The following is an 18,985-nucleotide window of genomic DNA, read 5'->3' on the forward strand; positions in this document are numbered from 1 at the left end:
TGTGCACAGCACTCCCAAACGCCTCCACATCCAGCAGAGATTCCTGGGCTTTTCCCCCACCCTGTGATTTATCAAAATCTTTCAGGCAGCCACGGCACACCTCTTGCTTTGTTTGTTTTTATATTTCTGTTTAAATTGCTCCTTGCCCCAAGCCAGCAGGTCTCAGGGATGAGGGGGAAGTGACAGAGGTGTTGCTGAGTGCACTGCCAGCTGGGAACTGATTTGTGGGGCAGCAGTTCCGGGCCATCCATCATGGCTCACATCCTCCCTCCAAAGATGAGAGGATTTTCATGAGCCACCTCAGCCTGTGCCTTGTTGGCTCAGCAATAATTCAGCACAAATACAAACCCACACAAGGCCAATGGGTATTTGCTCACTGCTCTGCTCTTTCAGTCAGCTCAGCCATCCAAACCCCAAATTCCTCCTTCAGATCCTCAGGAAATGAGCAGGGTAAAGACCTGAAATTGGGTAAATTCTGAGTTTGGATCTCATGTTTTATGTGCTCCTTTGGTTTGGGGTAAATTCTGAGTTTGGATCTCACGTTTTATGTGCTCCTTTGGTTTTGGGTAAATTCTGAGTTTGGATCTCATGTTTTATGTGCTCCTTTGGTTTGGGGTAAATTCTGAGTTTGGATCTCACGTTTTATGTGCTCCTTTGGTTTTGCCATGAGGTTGTGCTGCTTAATGTATTGATCTACTGACTAAAACCATTTTTAACCCCTTTTTTGTGATATTTTTTTAAGTCAAGAACATCTTTTTCTCCTTATTATATGACAGGATCCCACATATCCCATATCAGCACCACCATCTGAGCACCCCCATATTTTTAAGGTATTTTTCCCCTCAGTTGTCCCCCTTCCATGGCTGGGCAGCTGAGGCCCAGGTGGAAAATCCCTTTCCTGCAGCCAGCAGCAGGGTTTATCCAGCTCTCCTGCATGCAGGGTCCACCCCAGATTCCCCAGTTGTCCAGAGGAGCTGTGGCTGCCCCTGGATCCCTGGAAATGTCCAAGGTTGGATGGGCTTGGAGCAGCCTGGGACAGTGGGAGGTGTCCCTGCCATGGCAGGGGTGGCACTGGCTGGGATTTCAGTTCCCTTCCCCCCCAAACCATCCAGTGATTCCAATCATTGCTCCATCCTCCTCGTGCTGGTAGGCAAATCCCAGTGAAGTCATTCTGAATTTGCATTTTTGGTTACTTTCCATCATGTGCTCCATGACAAAGCCCATCTCTACAAACTCACTGCTCCAGAAAAAACAGCTTTAATTTTTTATTTGCTATTCTTAGCTGTCAGCCATAAGGTTTCCTCGTGTTCCTCCAGAGCCTGGGATGAAGTGATTGTGGCTGAGGACCTTGGCAGGGCCAGAGGAGGGCTGGTCATTGCTGCAGCACGGGGGGCTGAGGAGAGGGGGTGGAAAACAGAGGAAAGAGCCCCAGGGGAGCAGGGGGAGGCTCATGAAGCAGCAAGAAAAGGAGCCTGAAGCAATCCAGTCAGGGTCCTTGCACTTTATATGCTCCTGTTCTTCTGGGACTGTGGGGAGCAGTAAAAGCAGAGCAGTTACTTGCTGTATTTAATGGGGCTGGGCTGTGTGTGTGATAATAAAGAATTTAAAACTAGGAAAAAAGCTGCTTTAGCTGTGGAGTGACTAATCAAATCCCACCAAAGACACAGGCCCTTGGGAATTTGTTACAGATATTTTACAGATTTAAAGGGATATCTCCTGCTTTAGAAATGCTTTTACTTGATTATTTCTTTTTTTTTTTTTTTTCCTATCTAAAGGGTATTTGGGTTGATAGAAGGGCTTAAACATAGAACCAGCAAAACTATTGCTGGCACATGTGACTATTTCCATATGCTGCTTCAAAATACAAGCAATGTACAAGTTATTGACTGCTGCTATTGATCCCAAAGCAGTTACCAAGTACTTGGCATTTTCAGATGCCAGATCCAATTATTGATATAAATTATAATGCAAGAGATGCTGTGCTGAGGGGAGATTGGCTTTCAGAGAAGGACAGTTTGCAGGAGGAGGGAAGAGGAGCAAGCAGAAAAATTAAAAAAGGCTTCCTGACTGTGGGTAAACAGTAACCACATTTTTTTTTTTTTTTGCCTGTTGGAGGCCTGGTTTTTAATCACCCCACAAGCAGTTTTCATTTCTGTAGTAAAATTGCTTGTGGTTCTATTTAATTTGTTTCTGCAGGAGCTAGCTTTGGTGAAGATCTCCCAGGAGCTGCCGGGCCTTTTAGCACAGCACGTACAGCCAGTCAATGAGAAACGATTCCCTACATGGGAAAAATTCCTCCAAACATTTCTTACTCAAGGTAAATAAGACTGCAAAGTCGCTGGGAAGTGTTAGAAGGAGTAATTATGCCATATTGTCTGCCATATTCTTGTTAGTCTTGGGCCCATTTAAATATTTATCTCCTTTTATATCTCCATTATGCTTCAAATGTTCATTTACCAATGAATTATGGGCCACTGTTCTGTCATTCACTTGTCCTATCCAAGCTTTTAGTCCATATTAATCCTGGATTCTGAACCCATAAGCACCAACTCCTTCATCCTTGGGTGCTGCACCAAAGGCTGTCACATTTGGGGAATGTGAGAATATTTAATATATAGATTTCTATATGGAAGAGGCAAGGATGAATCAAAGCCTTGAAGGTATTTTTCTTTTTAAACAATGCCACTCAACACAGCTAGTAGTAATTTTATTACATAGCTGTTTATCCCAACAAATTGGATTATGGCATCATATGCAAGGCAAAGGCAAATCCAGAATGCCAGGCAGTTACCTTGGTGATTTTCCTATGGAAAACCATGCTGGAAATTGTTATTTCCATGCCAAATTCCTCTTGTGGGCAAATGCCACGGGCAGACTCTTATCTAAGACCATTACATGGATGGGAGTCTCCAAGATGAGCTCCCAGCAGGAGTTACCATCCCCCAAATCCCAGCATTGCATTTCCCAGCTGTTCTGGGCTGGTGCTGAGCTGGATTCTCTCCTGCTAGCCCAGAGCCTGTTTTCCACTCAGTGTGGGACTGATCCACTTTGGAAGTGGGAATGAGAAGCCACTAACTCAACTCCTTCCTCCTCCAAGAGACCCACGATTCTGGCTCTGCTGCTCCCCTTGCACTGACAGATTTGCTGTTTTTCCTGGAGCTGCTGGCTCCATCCCGTGCACTCTGCAGGGCAGCACTGCTGGATTTGATCCCAGGGGAATTCCTGTCCAATTCCAGGTGGGGTGATCGAAGCCTTCCCGTCCTCGGGCAGCGTCACCAACCTGACCGTGGATCTGCTGATCGAGCCCACGGGGGAGGTGACACTGCTGGCATCTGGAGATCAGCTCCACGCTGAGGGGCCCCTCAGATCTTCTGGCACCACCATCCCACAGCGTTCCGTGGATCCTGAGGCTCTCCAAGCTCTCTGCCTGAAAGTTGGGGAGGCCTGTAAATCCAGAGGAGTGCTCGGCTACTTCTCCGTGGACTTTGTGGCTTTCACCCATCCCCAGACGGGGGAGCAGCAGGTGAGTGGGGCAGGTTGGGACTTCACCCTGTCTCCCTGAGACTGAGAAATTCCACCTTTCCCGTGGAATTCCAAGAAATACCTGGAGAAAGCTTTGCCCTTTGGAACAAACAATTTGCAAACTCGGGGGCATGCGAGCTGAGGGAAGCACGGGGGTATTCTAACAACATCCCATGTAGACCTGAGGCATCTCCTTGGTTTTCAGTCTCCTGACATTGTTTCCTTCTGGAATTTTCACTGAGGACCTCAGTGTTTAGGATGTGCTTGACTGTAAAAGGGAACACCCCTGGATTTTAAGGCTGTGGAGAGCTGGGGAACTTTGAGGTTTTTGAGAACTGACAGCATGGGGAGAGTGACAGTGGTGAACCAGAGAATCAGAATAATCATGGAATGGTTTGGGTAGGAAGGAATCTTAAAAATAATCTCATTCCAACCCCTCATCCTAGCACCTTTCACTATCCCAGGTTTCTCCAAACTCCCTCCAACCTGACCTTGGACACTTCCAGGGGCCCAGGGCAGCCACAGCTTCTCTGGGCACCCCGTGCCAGGGCCTGGCCCTCACAGCAGTTTGTGAGCTCTGGAAGTCAGATCCCAGCTGTATTTGACTCCCAAAATGGATGTGCACAGGCACTGCAATCAGAACTCTGGATGAGCCGTGCTGGACAAGTTCCATGAAAGTTCTTTAAAAGATGAAGGGATGACATCCTCACCCGTGGAAATCCATGGGAGTTCTGCCAATTGCTGAAATGCAGGATTGTTTCCTGGATTATTAAGGTTGTGACATTTCCTGGCACAAACAAGGACACATGAAATCATTTGGTGATTCTTGTGGCTTCTTAGAATTCCTGTCTGTTCCCTCTTGGTTTTTTTTCCCTGTTCCCAGCTGATTTTTACCTTAACATTTCCTGTGTTTATCAGCATGTACCACAACTTTAACATTATTTAAGCACAGGTTTTTAAATTTAACTGGATGTGGAGGCAATTAATGAGGCCATCTGTCTTGGGAGAGAGAGATCACACAAAGGCTTGTGTTCCTGAAAGCACCATTTTTTTGGCAAACAAGAAATCCTGTCAGACCCTTGGAACATTTGTTCCCTCCTTTCACAAGGGTCCCCTTGAATGCAGTAGGTGGGAGGCTCAGATGCAGTTCCTGGAAGTACAGGACACTCAGGAATTCTTTCCAAGTGTGTTTTACAGAAAATGTTGATCTTTGGAGCACTAGGAGAAAAGGATGGATAAGGAACAATGTGTGTTGTCACAGTGGGAAGACAGAGCCTTGGCTGCCACGGGATCCAAGGGGCAGGGAAAGCTGGGACTCCACAGAATTCCCTGTCTGCCTCAGGAATTTGTTTCCATCTCAGTTTCAGGCACCTGTGCCTTGATCCTGAGGGCAAGGGAGATGGAGGTGCTGTCTTCAGTGTCTTGGGGAAGAAGTGGAGGTGCCTTCATTTGGAGTGAATCCCTTCTGATTCCCACTTTATTTCCCACAATGACCATTCCAAGCCAAGCCTTGGCCCCTCGGAGTGAAATCCTGCCCAGTGCTGTCAGATCCCAAATAAATCCACTGGACTGAGTGGGAATATTTAAACACATCCACTTCCTTACATAATAATTTGGAGAAGCAGGATCCTAAGCCACCTTTTCCATGGGTCTGGTGGCTTTTGCACAGCCCCTGCCTTTCCCAGCAGTAGTAGGGAATAATAAATTGGATAAAGTGCTGGGCTTGGACAATTCCCACAGCCTCCCAAGGTCTCTCCAGACAGAACATAACACATTCTTATGTGCTGTTTTCCAACAAGAGCCGCGGTGCTGCCACCGACCATCTCCCACCGCTGTATCCAGCAGGACAGGGGAGTTGCAGAGCCCTAAAATTGGAGTTTTTGGGCCAGCCCAGCCCATGCCAGCAGCTGCCACGAGATGGCAGCCGGAGGAGAGCCTGCCAGCACCGCCCCAATCAATCCTCCTGCCGGGTTTAAAAGTCATCAAAGCCGCTCTCTCTCCAACGCCCCAGCTGCATTAATATTTTACTAATTGACATTTTTACAGTATCACTCAAGCACTTCTTTAAAACTAGCGCGGGTGCTCTTCACAGTAACGCAGCCGTCGATAGCAGCAGCAGATAAAACAGTTAAACCAGAGAGAGCCGAGCTGTAATTTAGTAACTCTTTAAGAATTTATGTTTCCTTCCCTTCTCGAGTTTACATTCTAAAGCTGAAGCGTTTTTATGGAAGCTGTAAAGAATTCCAGCATAATTGTGACTTTATTCACTGGAGATGTCTTCAGCACAAAGCGCCGGCTCTGGAGCTGTGTGTGCCCAAGGAGGATCCCCTGGAAGCAAATGTTTCCTTGGATAAACAGCCAGCAGGTCTTGCAGGATGTTTCTAACTCTTTTTTTTTTCCGTGGGTGGGATTCTGGAGAGTCCTAATCTGTTCTGTGCTTAGCTTGACCTAAAACCAGTCTTAAATCTATTTAAAATCTTAACTACTCCCTTTGGACTTTGAAAATCAAGTGTCAATTCTAGGCTGTTCTGTTCCAGTATAATTTCTGAACATGAATTCTGAAACCTCCCTCATTTCAGATGAAAACTCCTTGTGTTCTGCTATTTTTCCATGCAGTCCTGTCAGGATTTGACACCCCCAATCATAAATGTGTACAATTACATCGTGTATGCTCAGAAAATGGGGATGGGCTCAATCATAGATGTTTGTTAATCTGTAGGATTGTATCATTCTTTACTTAATCTTCACCTTTGCACAGGTCATCTCTAAGAGCTCCTGATTTACTGGAGGAGATGATTTCTGTGGCCAGACCCATTGTCCAGGCCCTGTGTGCTCCCATTTCTGTAGCAGCACGAAGGGGATTTAAAGGACATTTTTGTGTTTCCATGGCAAAAGGGAATCCCCTGCTAGGATAAAGCTGGAAAATCTTGTGCCACCTGATCCTTCTTCCTTTCTCCCCCACGTCAGGGATGTTCTGGGACACATCCAGGGCAGGAGGGGACATGGCCACAACCAAAGTGTTCTCAGAGAGCCCTGAGCCAGGAAAACAATCCTTGGGGGTGATCCCAGCTGGCACCAAGGAGTGACCATTTGGCTGCTCTGAGTTCCAACAGGGGTGGTTCAGCCCCAGGCTCAGGCATGAAAGGAGGTGGACAGGTGGCTTCCAGCCATGTTTGCCTTCCTCCTATTCCTCCTCCTCCTTCTCCTCCCCACACCTTATACTGGAAAATGCAAGATATTACAATGACTTTACCTGAGGAGAACACGAAGCTTAAGGAGGTTTTGGAGCTCTCCTTTGTTACAGCAGGGGAGGGGATGGACACCTTCCTTCATCCCCCCGTAGATCCAAACTCTTCATTTTGCAGGCAGCAGCAGAAATGGGGCTGAGATGATGAAATCACACCCAAAAACTACTGAATCCCCTCTGGATGCAAACAGCAACTCATTAAACCAGTATTTGGTCAATCTCATCATTTCCAGCACAAAAGTGGCCCTGCTAAAAGCTTTTTGTGTTCTTCCCTGCTCTCCCAGCCCCTCCTTGGGCAGGCTGGAGCCATTCCCAGGGGCTCCAGGGGAGCTCCTGTCCTTCCCAGAGCAGCTCCTGGGCACTGGAGCCAGCCTGGCATGCTGGGGCTTTGTTTAGAGGGTGTGAAATGGATCACACAAGTAATTACTGGGTTTTATCTCCATCTGAAATGAAAGCAATGTCATTTGCTCGTGTTTGAATTGTGGGCACTGACCAGGTGGGATCTGCCCCACGCCTGGTAGGGTTTGTGTGGGTCCCTGGGAGGGGGAATGGATCCATCCCCTGCTGCTGGCTGCTTAGCTTTGCCAGGCTGCTCTGTTGATGTTTGAGCTGCTGTTAAATCCTCAGCCCATTCCCTGCATTTTGCTCTGGGACTCACTTCAGTCACAGGGATGTTTTGGCTTTCCCTTTTCTATGGTGCCCCTTTAGTCCCCTTGCCTCCTGCAGCTCTGTTTGTGCTCAGCAAAGCTTCAGGTGTGGATTTTGAGGTCAGATGTAATAGCAGGGTCTGGATTAAGAGCAAACACTTCACTTGGAGCCAGTGAAAAGCCCTCAGATATCCAAGATTTTCACTCCCCGGTTCCCTCGTGCAGCTTTGTCACTTCTTTCTGAGGGCAAAGTTTTAATTGAGAGGGTAAAACCCAGCTCAGACAAGATCTAGGACATGTTGACACAGATTTTTTGATAATATTTATCAAAATTAATGGAACACTCCCACAATGTGAATAGTTTCTAATTATTATTTGGTTCATTGAAAAGGTTGGCACACACTGGAAAAGGAGAAATGGACAGCAAAGTTCCTGCTGTCTCACAGAAGTGATGATAAACAATAAGTTATTGAAGAAAATTAAGTATTATAATTGGGGAACATTCCCCTATTACTAAGTAAAGCCAGCCATTAGCATCCAATTTGCATTTTAGACCGTGCAGCAGGAAATATTTAAGTTGACAAATAGGATATTTAATACAGCAACAGATACTTGGCAGTTAGACATTAACAACTGTTACTGGGGTGATTTATTCCCCATTATCCAAAGGGCATTACTCTGTGCATATGATTCTGAAATTAACTCCAGTTTTCCAAGAGGCCTTGGCTGCCTGACCCCTTAATATCCTTATAATGAGTCCATTTACCATTCCAGGGCTGAGGCAAGTTGTTCACTGGGAGATTTGTTTTAAGGGGTCCTCTGTAGGGCAGCTCTTGGTGTGTGGGAACATTTCTCACTGGCAGGGTAGGCACAGGGATTTTTAAAGTGGGAAAAGCTCCTGGGAAAACCAAGCTCTGGTTATTGGGGTGGAGGAGCCTTGCAGAAGCAACCCATGGTGCTTCCCTCAGCCTCCCTGAAGGATTATTTCTGAAGTTACAGAAGAGTTCTGGCTGTTCCTGTTTGGAAGTGGTTTGTGGAATCACAGAATCCCAGAATGGATTGGCTGGGAAGGGACCTTAAAGCCCACCCCGTGCCACCCCTGCCATGGCAGGGACACCTGCCACCATCCCAGGCTGCTCCCAGCCCCATCCAGCCTGGCCTGGGACATTCCAGGGATCCAGGGGCAGCCCCAGCTGCTCTGGGCACCCTGGGCCAGGGCCTGCCCACCCTCCCAGCCAGGAATTCCTTCCTAACATCTTCATCACTGCCAACCCTGCTCCAGCACCAGGGAGCAAAAAGCAGGAATGCCAACAAACAAAAAAAGGCTGAGATGTTCCTTCACAACTGCTGAATTTTACTCTTCTTTATGTTCTTTTTGATTTATTTGAATGCCCCTCTTTGTTTTTGATTAGGTGTGGGCAACAGACCTTGACCTTTGCTACAGTGACCAGCTGGCCCTGAGTCAGCTCCTGGTGTACCTGACAGATGGAAATCTGGATCGTGGCTCCAGCATCCTGCAAGCACCTCTGGGAGCAAAGGAGAGTAAAAGCCAACGGGTTCAGCACCAGGGGCCAAAACCTGTAAGCAGTGATGTGCTCCCAAATAGAACCATTCATGGCACTCCCAGGTCATGCTCTGTTCCAGAGGAGCTGAATCTGCTCCCTTCAGATTTTAAACTGCTGCTCTTGGATTTTACCAGGTTCATGAAGTCATGGGCTAACAGCACAGTAGGAGTTACAGTGGAACAATCCCATCCCTGGAAGTGCCCAAGGCCAGGCTGGACAGGGCTTGGAGCACCCTGGGGTGTCCCAGGTGTCCCTGCCCATGGTAGGGGGTGGAATGGGATCAGCCTAAGGGTCCCTTCCCCCCCAGGTATTCTGGGGTTCTATAAAATGGGAAGAAAGGTCTTTAGAAAAGTCAGCATAACAAGTGTCTGTGTACATACACGTATGGAGAGAAAACAAAAGCTGTTTGCCATATTTTGACAGAAGATTCACAGCTCTCTTTTTGCCATCCATAGAGAAGGGAATGTATCAGCATTCCAAAAATGTCATGGAGCTGTAATTTAGAGGTTAACGAGCTCTTGATCCATTGTTCTCGTCAAGCAACCACTTTTAGTTGGGGAGAAGTAAATTAGATCTGATTAGTCCCAGTAGTCCAAGTTTTAGAAATGAAAAGTAATCAAGTAGCAACTTTTTTTAATTAAAATTCTGTCAGAATTAACATAAATTGTTATTATTATATGCTTTATTTTTAATTCTTTCCCTATTTCTGAGATTTTTATCTCCTGAAGAGTTAACTACAAGACTGCAGTCTCCCAGGAAAAGAGAAAAAGAAACAAACCAAGAGACAAATGTTTTTACTGCACATGATCTGTAATGAATGATTAAGTAAAACACTTTGTGTAAAATTATGATGTTAATAATGATTCTGTCCCTTTTAATTTATTAGATATTCTCCATGCTGGTAGGGTTGATTTTGATAAAACGGAGCAGCCCCGCAGTTTGTGCGAGGATTTTATTTTTAGAACTCCTTCTTTGAAAGAACAAATTTCCTAGATACTGCTGCTCCTGTAATTATGTACAAAACCAATCACTCATTATAGTTAGGATACATTATCTTCTAGACAGATGAGGCTAAATAAGCAACACATTAATAATTCATCCTGCAGTTCATTATGCATGTGTATGCATGCTTTGTAGCTGAAATAAGCACCTCATCAACCTGATGCCAACCCTTAAACAATAGTTCTGTGTTATTGCAGCCACATTCAAGTTTACGCTTGTTAAACTGCTGCTTGGATTATTTTATCAAGCATTCATTTATTTGTGGTCCCCTACTGCAGAGAAACAGATTTTGGAAGCTCCTTTTTTAAGTTAATGACTTGAGCAATGGGTGTTATTAATTCTCAGAATATTATAAACATGATTAATTTTCGGGCAGAGATGTATTAGATCAGGATTTCAGCTATGTCAACTTAAATGAGTCAATGTCAAAACAAATATCATTTTAGGGAAAATACTGTAAATTACAGGCTTTGATGTGCAGTGTCCCTGCTCCCAGGGACATTAAAAATACCACCAGGAAAGCCCTGGTTCAGAACAGCTCTGCTCAGAGCTCCTCAGAGCAACACCTCTGTTCTTCTGGCACTGCTGAGAGTTTAAACTTGCTGCACCAACCTGTATCCAAGGGGGAGAGAGGGCAGGGCCAGGGAGGAAATTGGGAATAAATTCCTCCCTGGTGGTGGGCAGGCCCTGGCACAGGTGCCCAGAGCAGCTGTGGCTGCCCCTGGATCCCTGGAATGTCCAAGGCCAGCTTGGATTCAGTGCCCTCACAGAGCTCAGTGAACACTGAAGCTGTGAAAACACCAAAATGTGGTTCCTGGAGCAATTCTTTGGATCTGAGCTATCAAACAGGGGTTTATGGAAATGTCTGTGTCCAGCAGAGCCTGAGAGGAACAGGAGTTCCTCCAAATGGAGCCTTACTCTCTGCTGAGTTCCCTGGCAAAAAGCCATTTATGGAATCCCAGGATCCCAGGGTGCTTTGGGTTGGAAGGGAACTTTAAGTCGATGCCATTCCACCCCTGCCATGGGCAGGGACACCTCCCACCATCCCAGGGTGCTCCAAGCCCCATCCAACCTGGCCTTGGACATTCCAGGGATCCAGGGGCAGCCAGAGCTGCTCTGGGAATTCCAGGGTCTCCCACCCTCACAAGGAACACTTTCTCCCCAATGTCCCACCTAACCCCACCCAATCAGTTTGAAGCCATTTCTTGTCCTGTCTCTCCATCCCCTGTGAAAGGTCAGTCAGTAATTCAGCATTTAGCTGTTGGGCTCTGATATAAATGGTGTGAAAGTGAGGAATCCTGGGTGAAAGGTCAGTAATTCAGGTGTTGGGCTCTGATATAAATGGTGTGAAAGTGAGGAATCCTGGGTGAAAGGTCAGTAATTCAGGTGTTGGACTCTGATATAAATGGTGTGAAAGTGAGGAATCCTGGGTGAAAGGTCAGTAATTCAGCTGTTGGGCTCTGCTAGGAGCTGGTGTGACAATGAGCAATCCCGGGTTGTTCCCTGCAGCCTGCCCCCAGCAGCCCCCGGTGTGCCGTGGCCAGCAGCCAGCTGAGGCACTCCAGCCTCTCAGGGATCTCCTACAACCTTCTCCTCCACACGTGCAAAGCTCATGGGATCGGATTTGACCTCCAGGTATGAACAGGAAAAATGAGAAAAATGTGATATTGGTTCTGCAGAATTTTTGTTTGTAAATTCTTTTATGATAAAACCACTTCTAGCAATGTAAGTCATGCAATTGTTAGGCTTGGAAAAGACTTCAAACATCATCCAACCATCAACCCACCACCCTCATGTTCACCACTAAGCCATGTCCTCACGTGCCACATACACCTATTTTTCTTTCAATTTAAATGTGTGTAAGACTTTTGGGGGTTAACCTGCTTCTTGATAAAGATGACTGTGTAAGGAGATCAGTTTTAAGATACTTTTGACCATCTCTTACTGCTTTGAAACCCAAAGGTTTGCTGTGGAATAGACTCTGCTGTATTCATTGTATTCTCTACAATAAGTTAGAGCAATAATCTATTTAAATTGAGCAAGAATTCCTTACACACAATTCCAAACCAGCCCTCCTTAGTTTGGGTCTGTACTTACTGTAACAGATTTATTACAATTCCCACTATTTTAGGATAAATAAAGCAATTTTGTCCTAATTAACAGGAAAAGCAAGGAACAGTTTTTGTGTTGTATGAAGACCAGAAGCGACACAGCCTGGGAATGATGTAAGTGTGGGCTGTCCCTAACCCAGGGTGACAAAGACCTGGGGACACCCTGGGACACAGATTGGGAATGATGCAAGTGTGACTGTCCCCAACCCAGGGTCACAAAGAGCTGGGGACTCCCTGGGTGTGCAGGGAGTGACAAAGGCCAGGGAGGGAATGAACAGCCTGAACACCTGGCTGTCACCTCCTGCTCACAGAAGGGCCCTGACTTCTCCCAGGACTGGCCTTTGGGGGAGTTTGGGGGTGGATTTCAGCCATAAAAGAAGGCCAGGGCTGTGCTGAGCCCAGGGGCTGGTGGCACTGCAGGCTCAGGAGCTGCTGGAATTGGCATTCCCTTCAGGAGCAATCTCTCCCATGGATTAGCACAGCCTTGCTCTTAGAGGCAACATTATTAAAAGCCTGACTTCCAGGAGGCAAAGGAGGGTGAAGTTAAATGCCTTTTTACATTGTTCTTGCCCAAGTTTCCTGCCCAAATAGGATGTAATGAGTGAGGAGCTGAAGCGTTGTGCTCTCAGCCTGTTCTGTATTCCTTTGGTGCTGCAGCTATTTCATTAATGACCTGGATAACAAAACAGCTTCTTCAAGTGCTGGATGTGCCTGCAAGTGGTCTGGAGGGCAGGAACAGAATTCAAAATGATCTCCACAAATTGAAGGACAATGTGAGAAATAGAATGAGGTTTGGTTGGAACCAGGTGGAAGAAATTACATTTAGAGAGCAGTAATGAATATGAGGAACAAGGAGGTTTTGGGAGCAGGATCTGTGAATTAAACAATGTCATGATCCTGTGGAAAAAGATAAGCAGTATATCCTGGGAGATGCTGGAAGAAATCCTGCTGTTCTGTGAGAGGGAGGCAATGAAAATGTTTAGAGTTCTGGAGAGCACAACTGACATGGAAAGACTAAAAAGGAGAGGGAGGGCAGAAATGGGATCTGCTAAAGATTTCCCAGCACAGAAAAAGCCTCTGCAGGAAGGGAAAATCTGATTTTTTGGTAGTAGGACAAGAAGAAATAAACTCAGCTTGCAACAAAGAGGATTCCTGTTGCTTGCCATCACATTTTCAGTGCAACTTCATAGCCTTAATTGAGAAATCTTTTCAAGATTGTGGGAGTTGGAGCTTATAAAGTAACTGAAATACCTGAAACATCTCTGAGAATTACCCATTTCATTCCATCAGAGGTCTGTGGTCGGTTCCAGCAAATGAGGCACGTTACTCCTCAGTGTAATTCCCTGTTGCACAAGGTGTGGGGAGTCTGTGTGGACCACTGGGAAACCAAAGCCTCCAAAGCTGCAACAGTCCAAGGAATGTCGATCCTGCCAAAACGTGTTTCCCAAATTGGAGGCTGAAGCAAGTTTTTCCCAAGTGATGTGGGTGTCTCAAGTGTTCTGCTGCCTCAGTCCTTCCTCAGCAGTCACCTTTTACTTGGAGTAGCTGAAACCTCTCCATTTACTTCTGCTAAGTTGATTAATAAAAATTATTTATTACACAAATCCTTTCTGTTGACAAGTTAAAATGGAGCCTCATCTTTCATATCTCCCTGAAGATTTTCACCTTGTGAGATTGAAAATCCTCATTAAATTCCAGCACCAGGCAGGCACAAATGAGAGGGCGATTGTTTTTAAGCATGTGAAGGGAATCATTGGTAAACTCATTTGTTTGGATATCATTAACAGAACAATCGGAGAGGATCTCCAGGGGGTCCTCCTGACCTTTGCTCGCAATCTCTTCATCATCCATCAAGAAATATCAGCACCTAATATGCAAGGCGAGACCAATTTTAAGGTGAGGTGTTAATTAACTAACGATCCTGGTTAATTTCTGTACAAGGCCTGCAAATACCTCATGCTGGATCATAAACAAGTGCTAAACCATTCCTTTTTTATCACTGGCTGTGTGTGGTTTACAGTGTCTGGGTCAGTGTAGTGGGTCTCCCACGGAACCCGTTAGTTAAATTTAAGTTTGAAACTTTTTCTTTGAAAAGAGACATCCTTGAGCGTGAAATTATTTGTAATCTAATGCTCCTGAGTGTCCTTTGGAAGAGCAAAGGAGCTGTTGGCACTGCCTCACACAGTTCTGTCACAATTGCCTGCTTTATTTTAAAGGGACGCCATCAAGGTAAGAATCTTAAATTAGAAACAAATCTCTCAGTTGGTAATAACTGCTTGGATTATTAACACTCATTTCTTTTAAGCAGGCAGCCACTAATCCATTCCTTCCCACCCTCAGCCCGCCATCCCTTTCCCAAGTGGATTTTGCTCCCAGATTTCTCTGCTGTTTGAATGTGCCCATCCCTGGATGCTCCAGAGGGGGAGGACAAAGCACAGGGGCTCACCCTGGGGAGGTTCCCCCACCTTGCAGCCAGAGCCAGCAAGGAATCATCAACCCAACCCCGTGCCCTGGAACAAGCCCTCCTCACAGAGCTGCTTTTGATTCCACAGAATTGCTCAGCTGCCCACAGGGAGCTTCTTTTGCTGAGCTGCATCACCTTTAACTTTATCAAAACTTTCCAAGGTCCTGTGTGTGTTTTGTGAAAGCTGAAGGGGAACGCTGTGTTAGATTTCTATCTTCAGTCATGTCACATAATTTATAGCAGATTCTTTCCACCCTGACTGGATTTTCCAGTAGAGTGTGAAATGACAGATTTTGGGGAAGACATAATTAAATTTCAACATGTTACAGAATAAACAACAACAACAAAAAAATCCCATTTTCAGTATGAGGGAATGAAAAGCAACCACTGAGGAAAAATAAAAGAGAGAACTTTTCTCCATTGTGCATGAACATATGTGAAATAAAACACCTGTTAGTTAATTAGGAGTACAAATTGTATTTTTATTTACCTGGGATTTGTACATATTTACTAATAATTCCTCCCAGTGTCTCCAAAGTAATATTAAATTTAATTGGTGCATCCTGTCCCGTGTAACCCTGTTACCTCTTCAAGGCAGGCACTGCCAGCTGTGCACCCTGGCTGCTGGATTCCATTATAATGCCCATTAAATAACTTGTATTCCTGGAATCTGTTACAGATGGCAATTCGAGATATTGAAGCAATTCTAGGAGTTACAGCAGAGAACAAACTGAGATTGGAAGAAGAGCAACCTTGGGAAGCAGATGCTCTGAAAGAATAGTTAACAGAAAATGTTCAAGTGCCTCATTCCTTATGCTTCTGGAAATGCTTCCTCATCTGTAAGAACAGGTTTGGTTTTCCTTCTGAGCTGGTGTGTGAAGTAACATGAACTGAGACAGAAAATCTCTGTGGCACTGGGAACATCCCACCTTTCTGGCTGGAAAGCACAGGATCATCCTAATGCTTCTCATGTCCCTGTGGTCATTCCTGGAGTTCAGCATGTGGCTTAAAAATCTTATTGATGGGGTTGTGCTGCCTTTGTCACTGACTCCGAGCAGGAGCAGCAGATCCACTGAAAAGAGCCCTGGGAACTCAAATTCCCTTTCCAACAGGCTGAAATACTGAAAGGAAAGGAGTCCAGAGGCCACCAGGATGAGCAGAGGGATGGAGCAGCTCTGCTGGCAGGAAAGGCTGGCACAGCTGGGATTGTTCAGAGTGTTCACCTGGACAGGAGAAGCTTTGGGGTGAGCTCACTGTGCCCCTGAAGGGGCTACAGGAAAGACAGACAGAGCACTCAGGGGGACCTGGGGTGCCAGGACAAGGAGGAATGGCTTCAAACTGAAGGAGATTGGGTTAGCTGAGATGTTAGGAAGGAATCCTTCCCTGGGAGCGTGGGCAGGCCCTGGCACAGGGTGCCCAGAGCAGCTGGGGCTGCCCCTGGATCCCTGGGAGTGTCCAAGGCCAGGCTGGATGGGGCTTGGAGCAGCCTGGGATGCTGGAAGGTGTACCTGCCCATGGCAGGGGGGTTGGATCTGGATGATTTTTAAGGTCCCTTCCAACCCAAACTATTCCATGGTTCTTTTGCCTATAAATGCCTTAATTTAAACCCCACTTCATCAGCCACCAGCCACCCACATTCCTCTGCAGAGCCATCTCTATTGTTATGCTGCTTTTTCTGTCATCTAAAGAGTTTTGCAGCAGTTCTTTCGTGGTCATTTTCAAATTATCAAAAAGAACATTAATAGCACTAATTCATCAATAGAATTCTACTTGCACTGTGATTCCCAGAATTCCACAACTTTTGCAGGTCTGTCCATCTGTATTTTGGACACTGGTGAGCCTTTTGGCCACAACTGCTGTGCACTGTTGTTAAAGGACAACTTTATATTTGTAACATTATCTGTATCAATCACATCTTTAATATCCCAACAGACACATTCCACATTTTACTAGGGAAGATCAGATGTCACTGCATGGAGACTGTTATCCTAGGAATGGCAAGTATCCTTGGGATTACTTCCCAAGAAGTTCAGGCAAAACCAGTTTTAACACAAATACTAAACAAGACCAAACAGTTGCACGAGATCAGCACCCAGTTGTCCTGATAGCAAATCTTTGATCCCTCAGCATGAGACATTATTTTCTGTGGAGTTTTTTCCTCTTCTACTTTATCACAGAACTAATTCACGGCAGATGAAAACATTTGCATAAATGCTGGTTACTGCTCCAAATAAAAATCCACAGGAGAATTTCAATTCCTGGTTTTATTGTTGTTTTACATCAGTGTGGGGCTGGGCTTGGATAGCCCAGAGACTTTGCCAAGGTGGAATTCAGCTGCACTTGAGCTGGTTTCCAAAGGGTTAAGGAAAAGGAAGCCTTGATCCAAGCCAGAACAACATAAGGTCTGAGAGGCTCATTAGTTCACTGGCACTTGATAGGCTGCAGTGTCCTAGGAGGAAATGAAACCTGCACTTCCTCCTGCCTTTGTTCTGCCCTGACAAAAGAAAACTGTACCTGTTTTTGCAGGAAACAAGTGACCTGAAAGTTCCCGTGGTGAGAGAGATTTCACAGCGTGTGCAAAGTGTGAAATGTATTTTGAGAGGGGGTAAAAAGTTTTTAATTACTACTAACACTTCTGAGCCTTGAGCTGATGGAAGGATTGAAAACTGCTCTGCAGTCTCTCACATTCAGCTCCCATGCTGCTGGTGCCAAAAATGTGGTTTTTTTAGCAATGCTGCAGATGTAAAATTAAATTATAATATTGTTTAAAAGTCAGGAATATAATTCTGTTCACACTACTGGATTATTTATTCCCACTCATTTAAAGAGTAATAGAGTTGTTGAACTGTAGATTGAATTTCAGAACGTGAGCTGGATGGGAAGAAAAACAGAACAAGTGTGAAGCAAAAGATTAAAGGTGGCCCAAGTGTGGCTTCTCATCAGAAACTGCCCCAAAAAAATGCCAGATTTGGGCAAAAGCTGGAGCTGGCTCCTCAGCTGCAGGGAGTGGAGGAATGCTCATAGAAGCAGGTGAGGGCCAGCAGGTTTGGCAGCAACTGCAGAGGATGCAGACAGTTAAAATAAGGATTTGTGCTCCCCAGGAGTCAGAGCTGGAAATGGAGATGTTTGTTTAACTGGCAGCACTTGGTGGATTTTGTTTCAGCCAGAATTCAGTGTAGCACAGACCAGGTCATTCTCCTGAAAGAGCTACCTGGAGTTGATGAGACTGGAAACTGGGTCTCCTGTTTTAGGTGGTTGGGTTTAAAGCTCTGGATAAAAGAAATAAAAAAAGCTTGTAGCCCACATTTCCACATTTAGAATGACATCTCTTGAGCACAGAGCAAAAAAAAAGCAGTTTATCAACAGAACCACTTCCAGATATCTTCTGAAATGAAATGTTCCCCCTCCCTCTTTCCTGGAAGATCTCCAGTACCTCAAGATAGGAGAATTCACCGCCTTCTCTCTAGGTTAAGGTAACAAACCCCTGGATTTTTGAGGCTATCCTTAAAAATTCATATCAAATCCATTTAACAACGGGATCCTGTAGCTGTGAGGCACCCCCTGTTACATTGTACAGATCCTCTGTATTTCATTTTAGACTGCAGATTTTGTTATATTGATGAAGAGCAAAAGATTAAGAACTACAATCATTGACAATCTTCATTAATGTAATTAATGAAACACAACAGCATTGTATCTGTCACTCTTAAAGTTCAATACTTTATTTCAACCCTTCAGCACAGTACCACATTCCGACTTTCCGATCCTCAGCCACTATTAAAGAAAGATATTAAAGCTAAACTATATGCTCTATTAATTACAGGGAGGTGAACTTGAAGGGGAAATTTGTTGCTGGTGATGATTAATAATTACTTGTTCTACACACATGTAGTACAGTAAATAATCAGGGTATATTGTTGGGTAGTAACAGATTAATTAGCATGTTCATACTGGACAGCTCCACGGTTTAAGATTGCTGAGTTTGAGATATTGCTTGCAATTATTGAAAGAAAAAAATCTGTTTCACTTTCTGTTTTCTGGACTTTTCCCCCCCCTCTCAAATGGAATGTTAAATGGTTCAAAACCTTAGCTTTCACTTAGAAAAAGGGAATACAGGCTGTGATTTTAAAATATTCCTTTGAAGGGGTCTGACACTTGAAAGGAAGGTTTTTAGGGAGGTCTGCCAGGTAAACAGGTAAATGCAGTGCAGCTGGATACACTCCTGAGCCTGGCTGGTGCTGCTGGTGTCCACAAAACCTTTCTAAAAACACCACTGTCCATTTTTTGGTGGTGCTCCCACTCCTCGCTCGGTGCAGGGCTCAGGCTGACCCATGTCTGTCACCGAATCCCAGGATCGCTGAGGCTGGAAAAGCCCTCCAAGGTCACCCAGTCCCAGCTGTGCCCATGCCCACCTTGTCCCCAGCCCA

The 18,985-nt window shown here is 45.4% G+C and overlaps 1 protein-coding gene across 11 annotated transcripts in view; it reads left to right on the forward strand.

The window, feature by feature from the left end:
* Positions 1–18,359, forward strand: part of IQCH (IQ motif containing H) — a 53,807-nt gene extending 35,448 nt beyond the window's left edge. For 8 of the 11 annotated variants that reach the window (XM_059858728.1, XM_059858726.1, XM_059858729.1 and 5 more), the window contains 3 exons: positions 2,197–2,317; positions 3,237–3,523; positions 8,829–9,826. In XM_059858728.1, the coding sequence (XP_059714711.1) occupies positions 2,197–2,317; positions 3,237–3,523; positions 8,829–9,401 (981 nt within the window). In that variant the 3' untranslated portion in view covers positions 9,402–9,826. Of the gene's footprint in view, positions 1–2,196; positions 2,318–3,236; positions 3,524–8,828; positions 9,827–11,492; positions 11,619–12,146; positions 12,209–13,384; positions 13,815–13,881; positions 13,991–15,237 lie in introns of those variants that run through there. The other 3 variants (XM_059858730.1, XM_059858737.1, XM_059858733.1) reach the window with 3 other exon arrangements.
* Positions 18,360–18,985: the final 626 nt, after the last annotated feature.

This window comes from Haemorhous mexicanus, chromosome 13, assembly GCF_027477595.1.
Source record: "Haemorhous mexicanus isolate bHaeMex1 chromosome 13, bHaeMex1.pri, whole genome shotgun sequence".
Lineage (NCBI taxonomy): Eukaryota > Metazoa > Chordata > Aves > Passeriformes > Fringillidae > Haemorhous > Haemorhous mexicanus.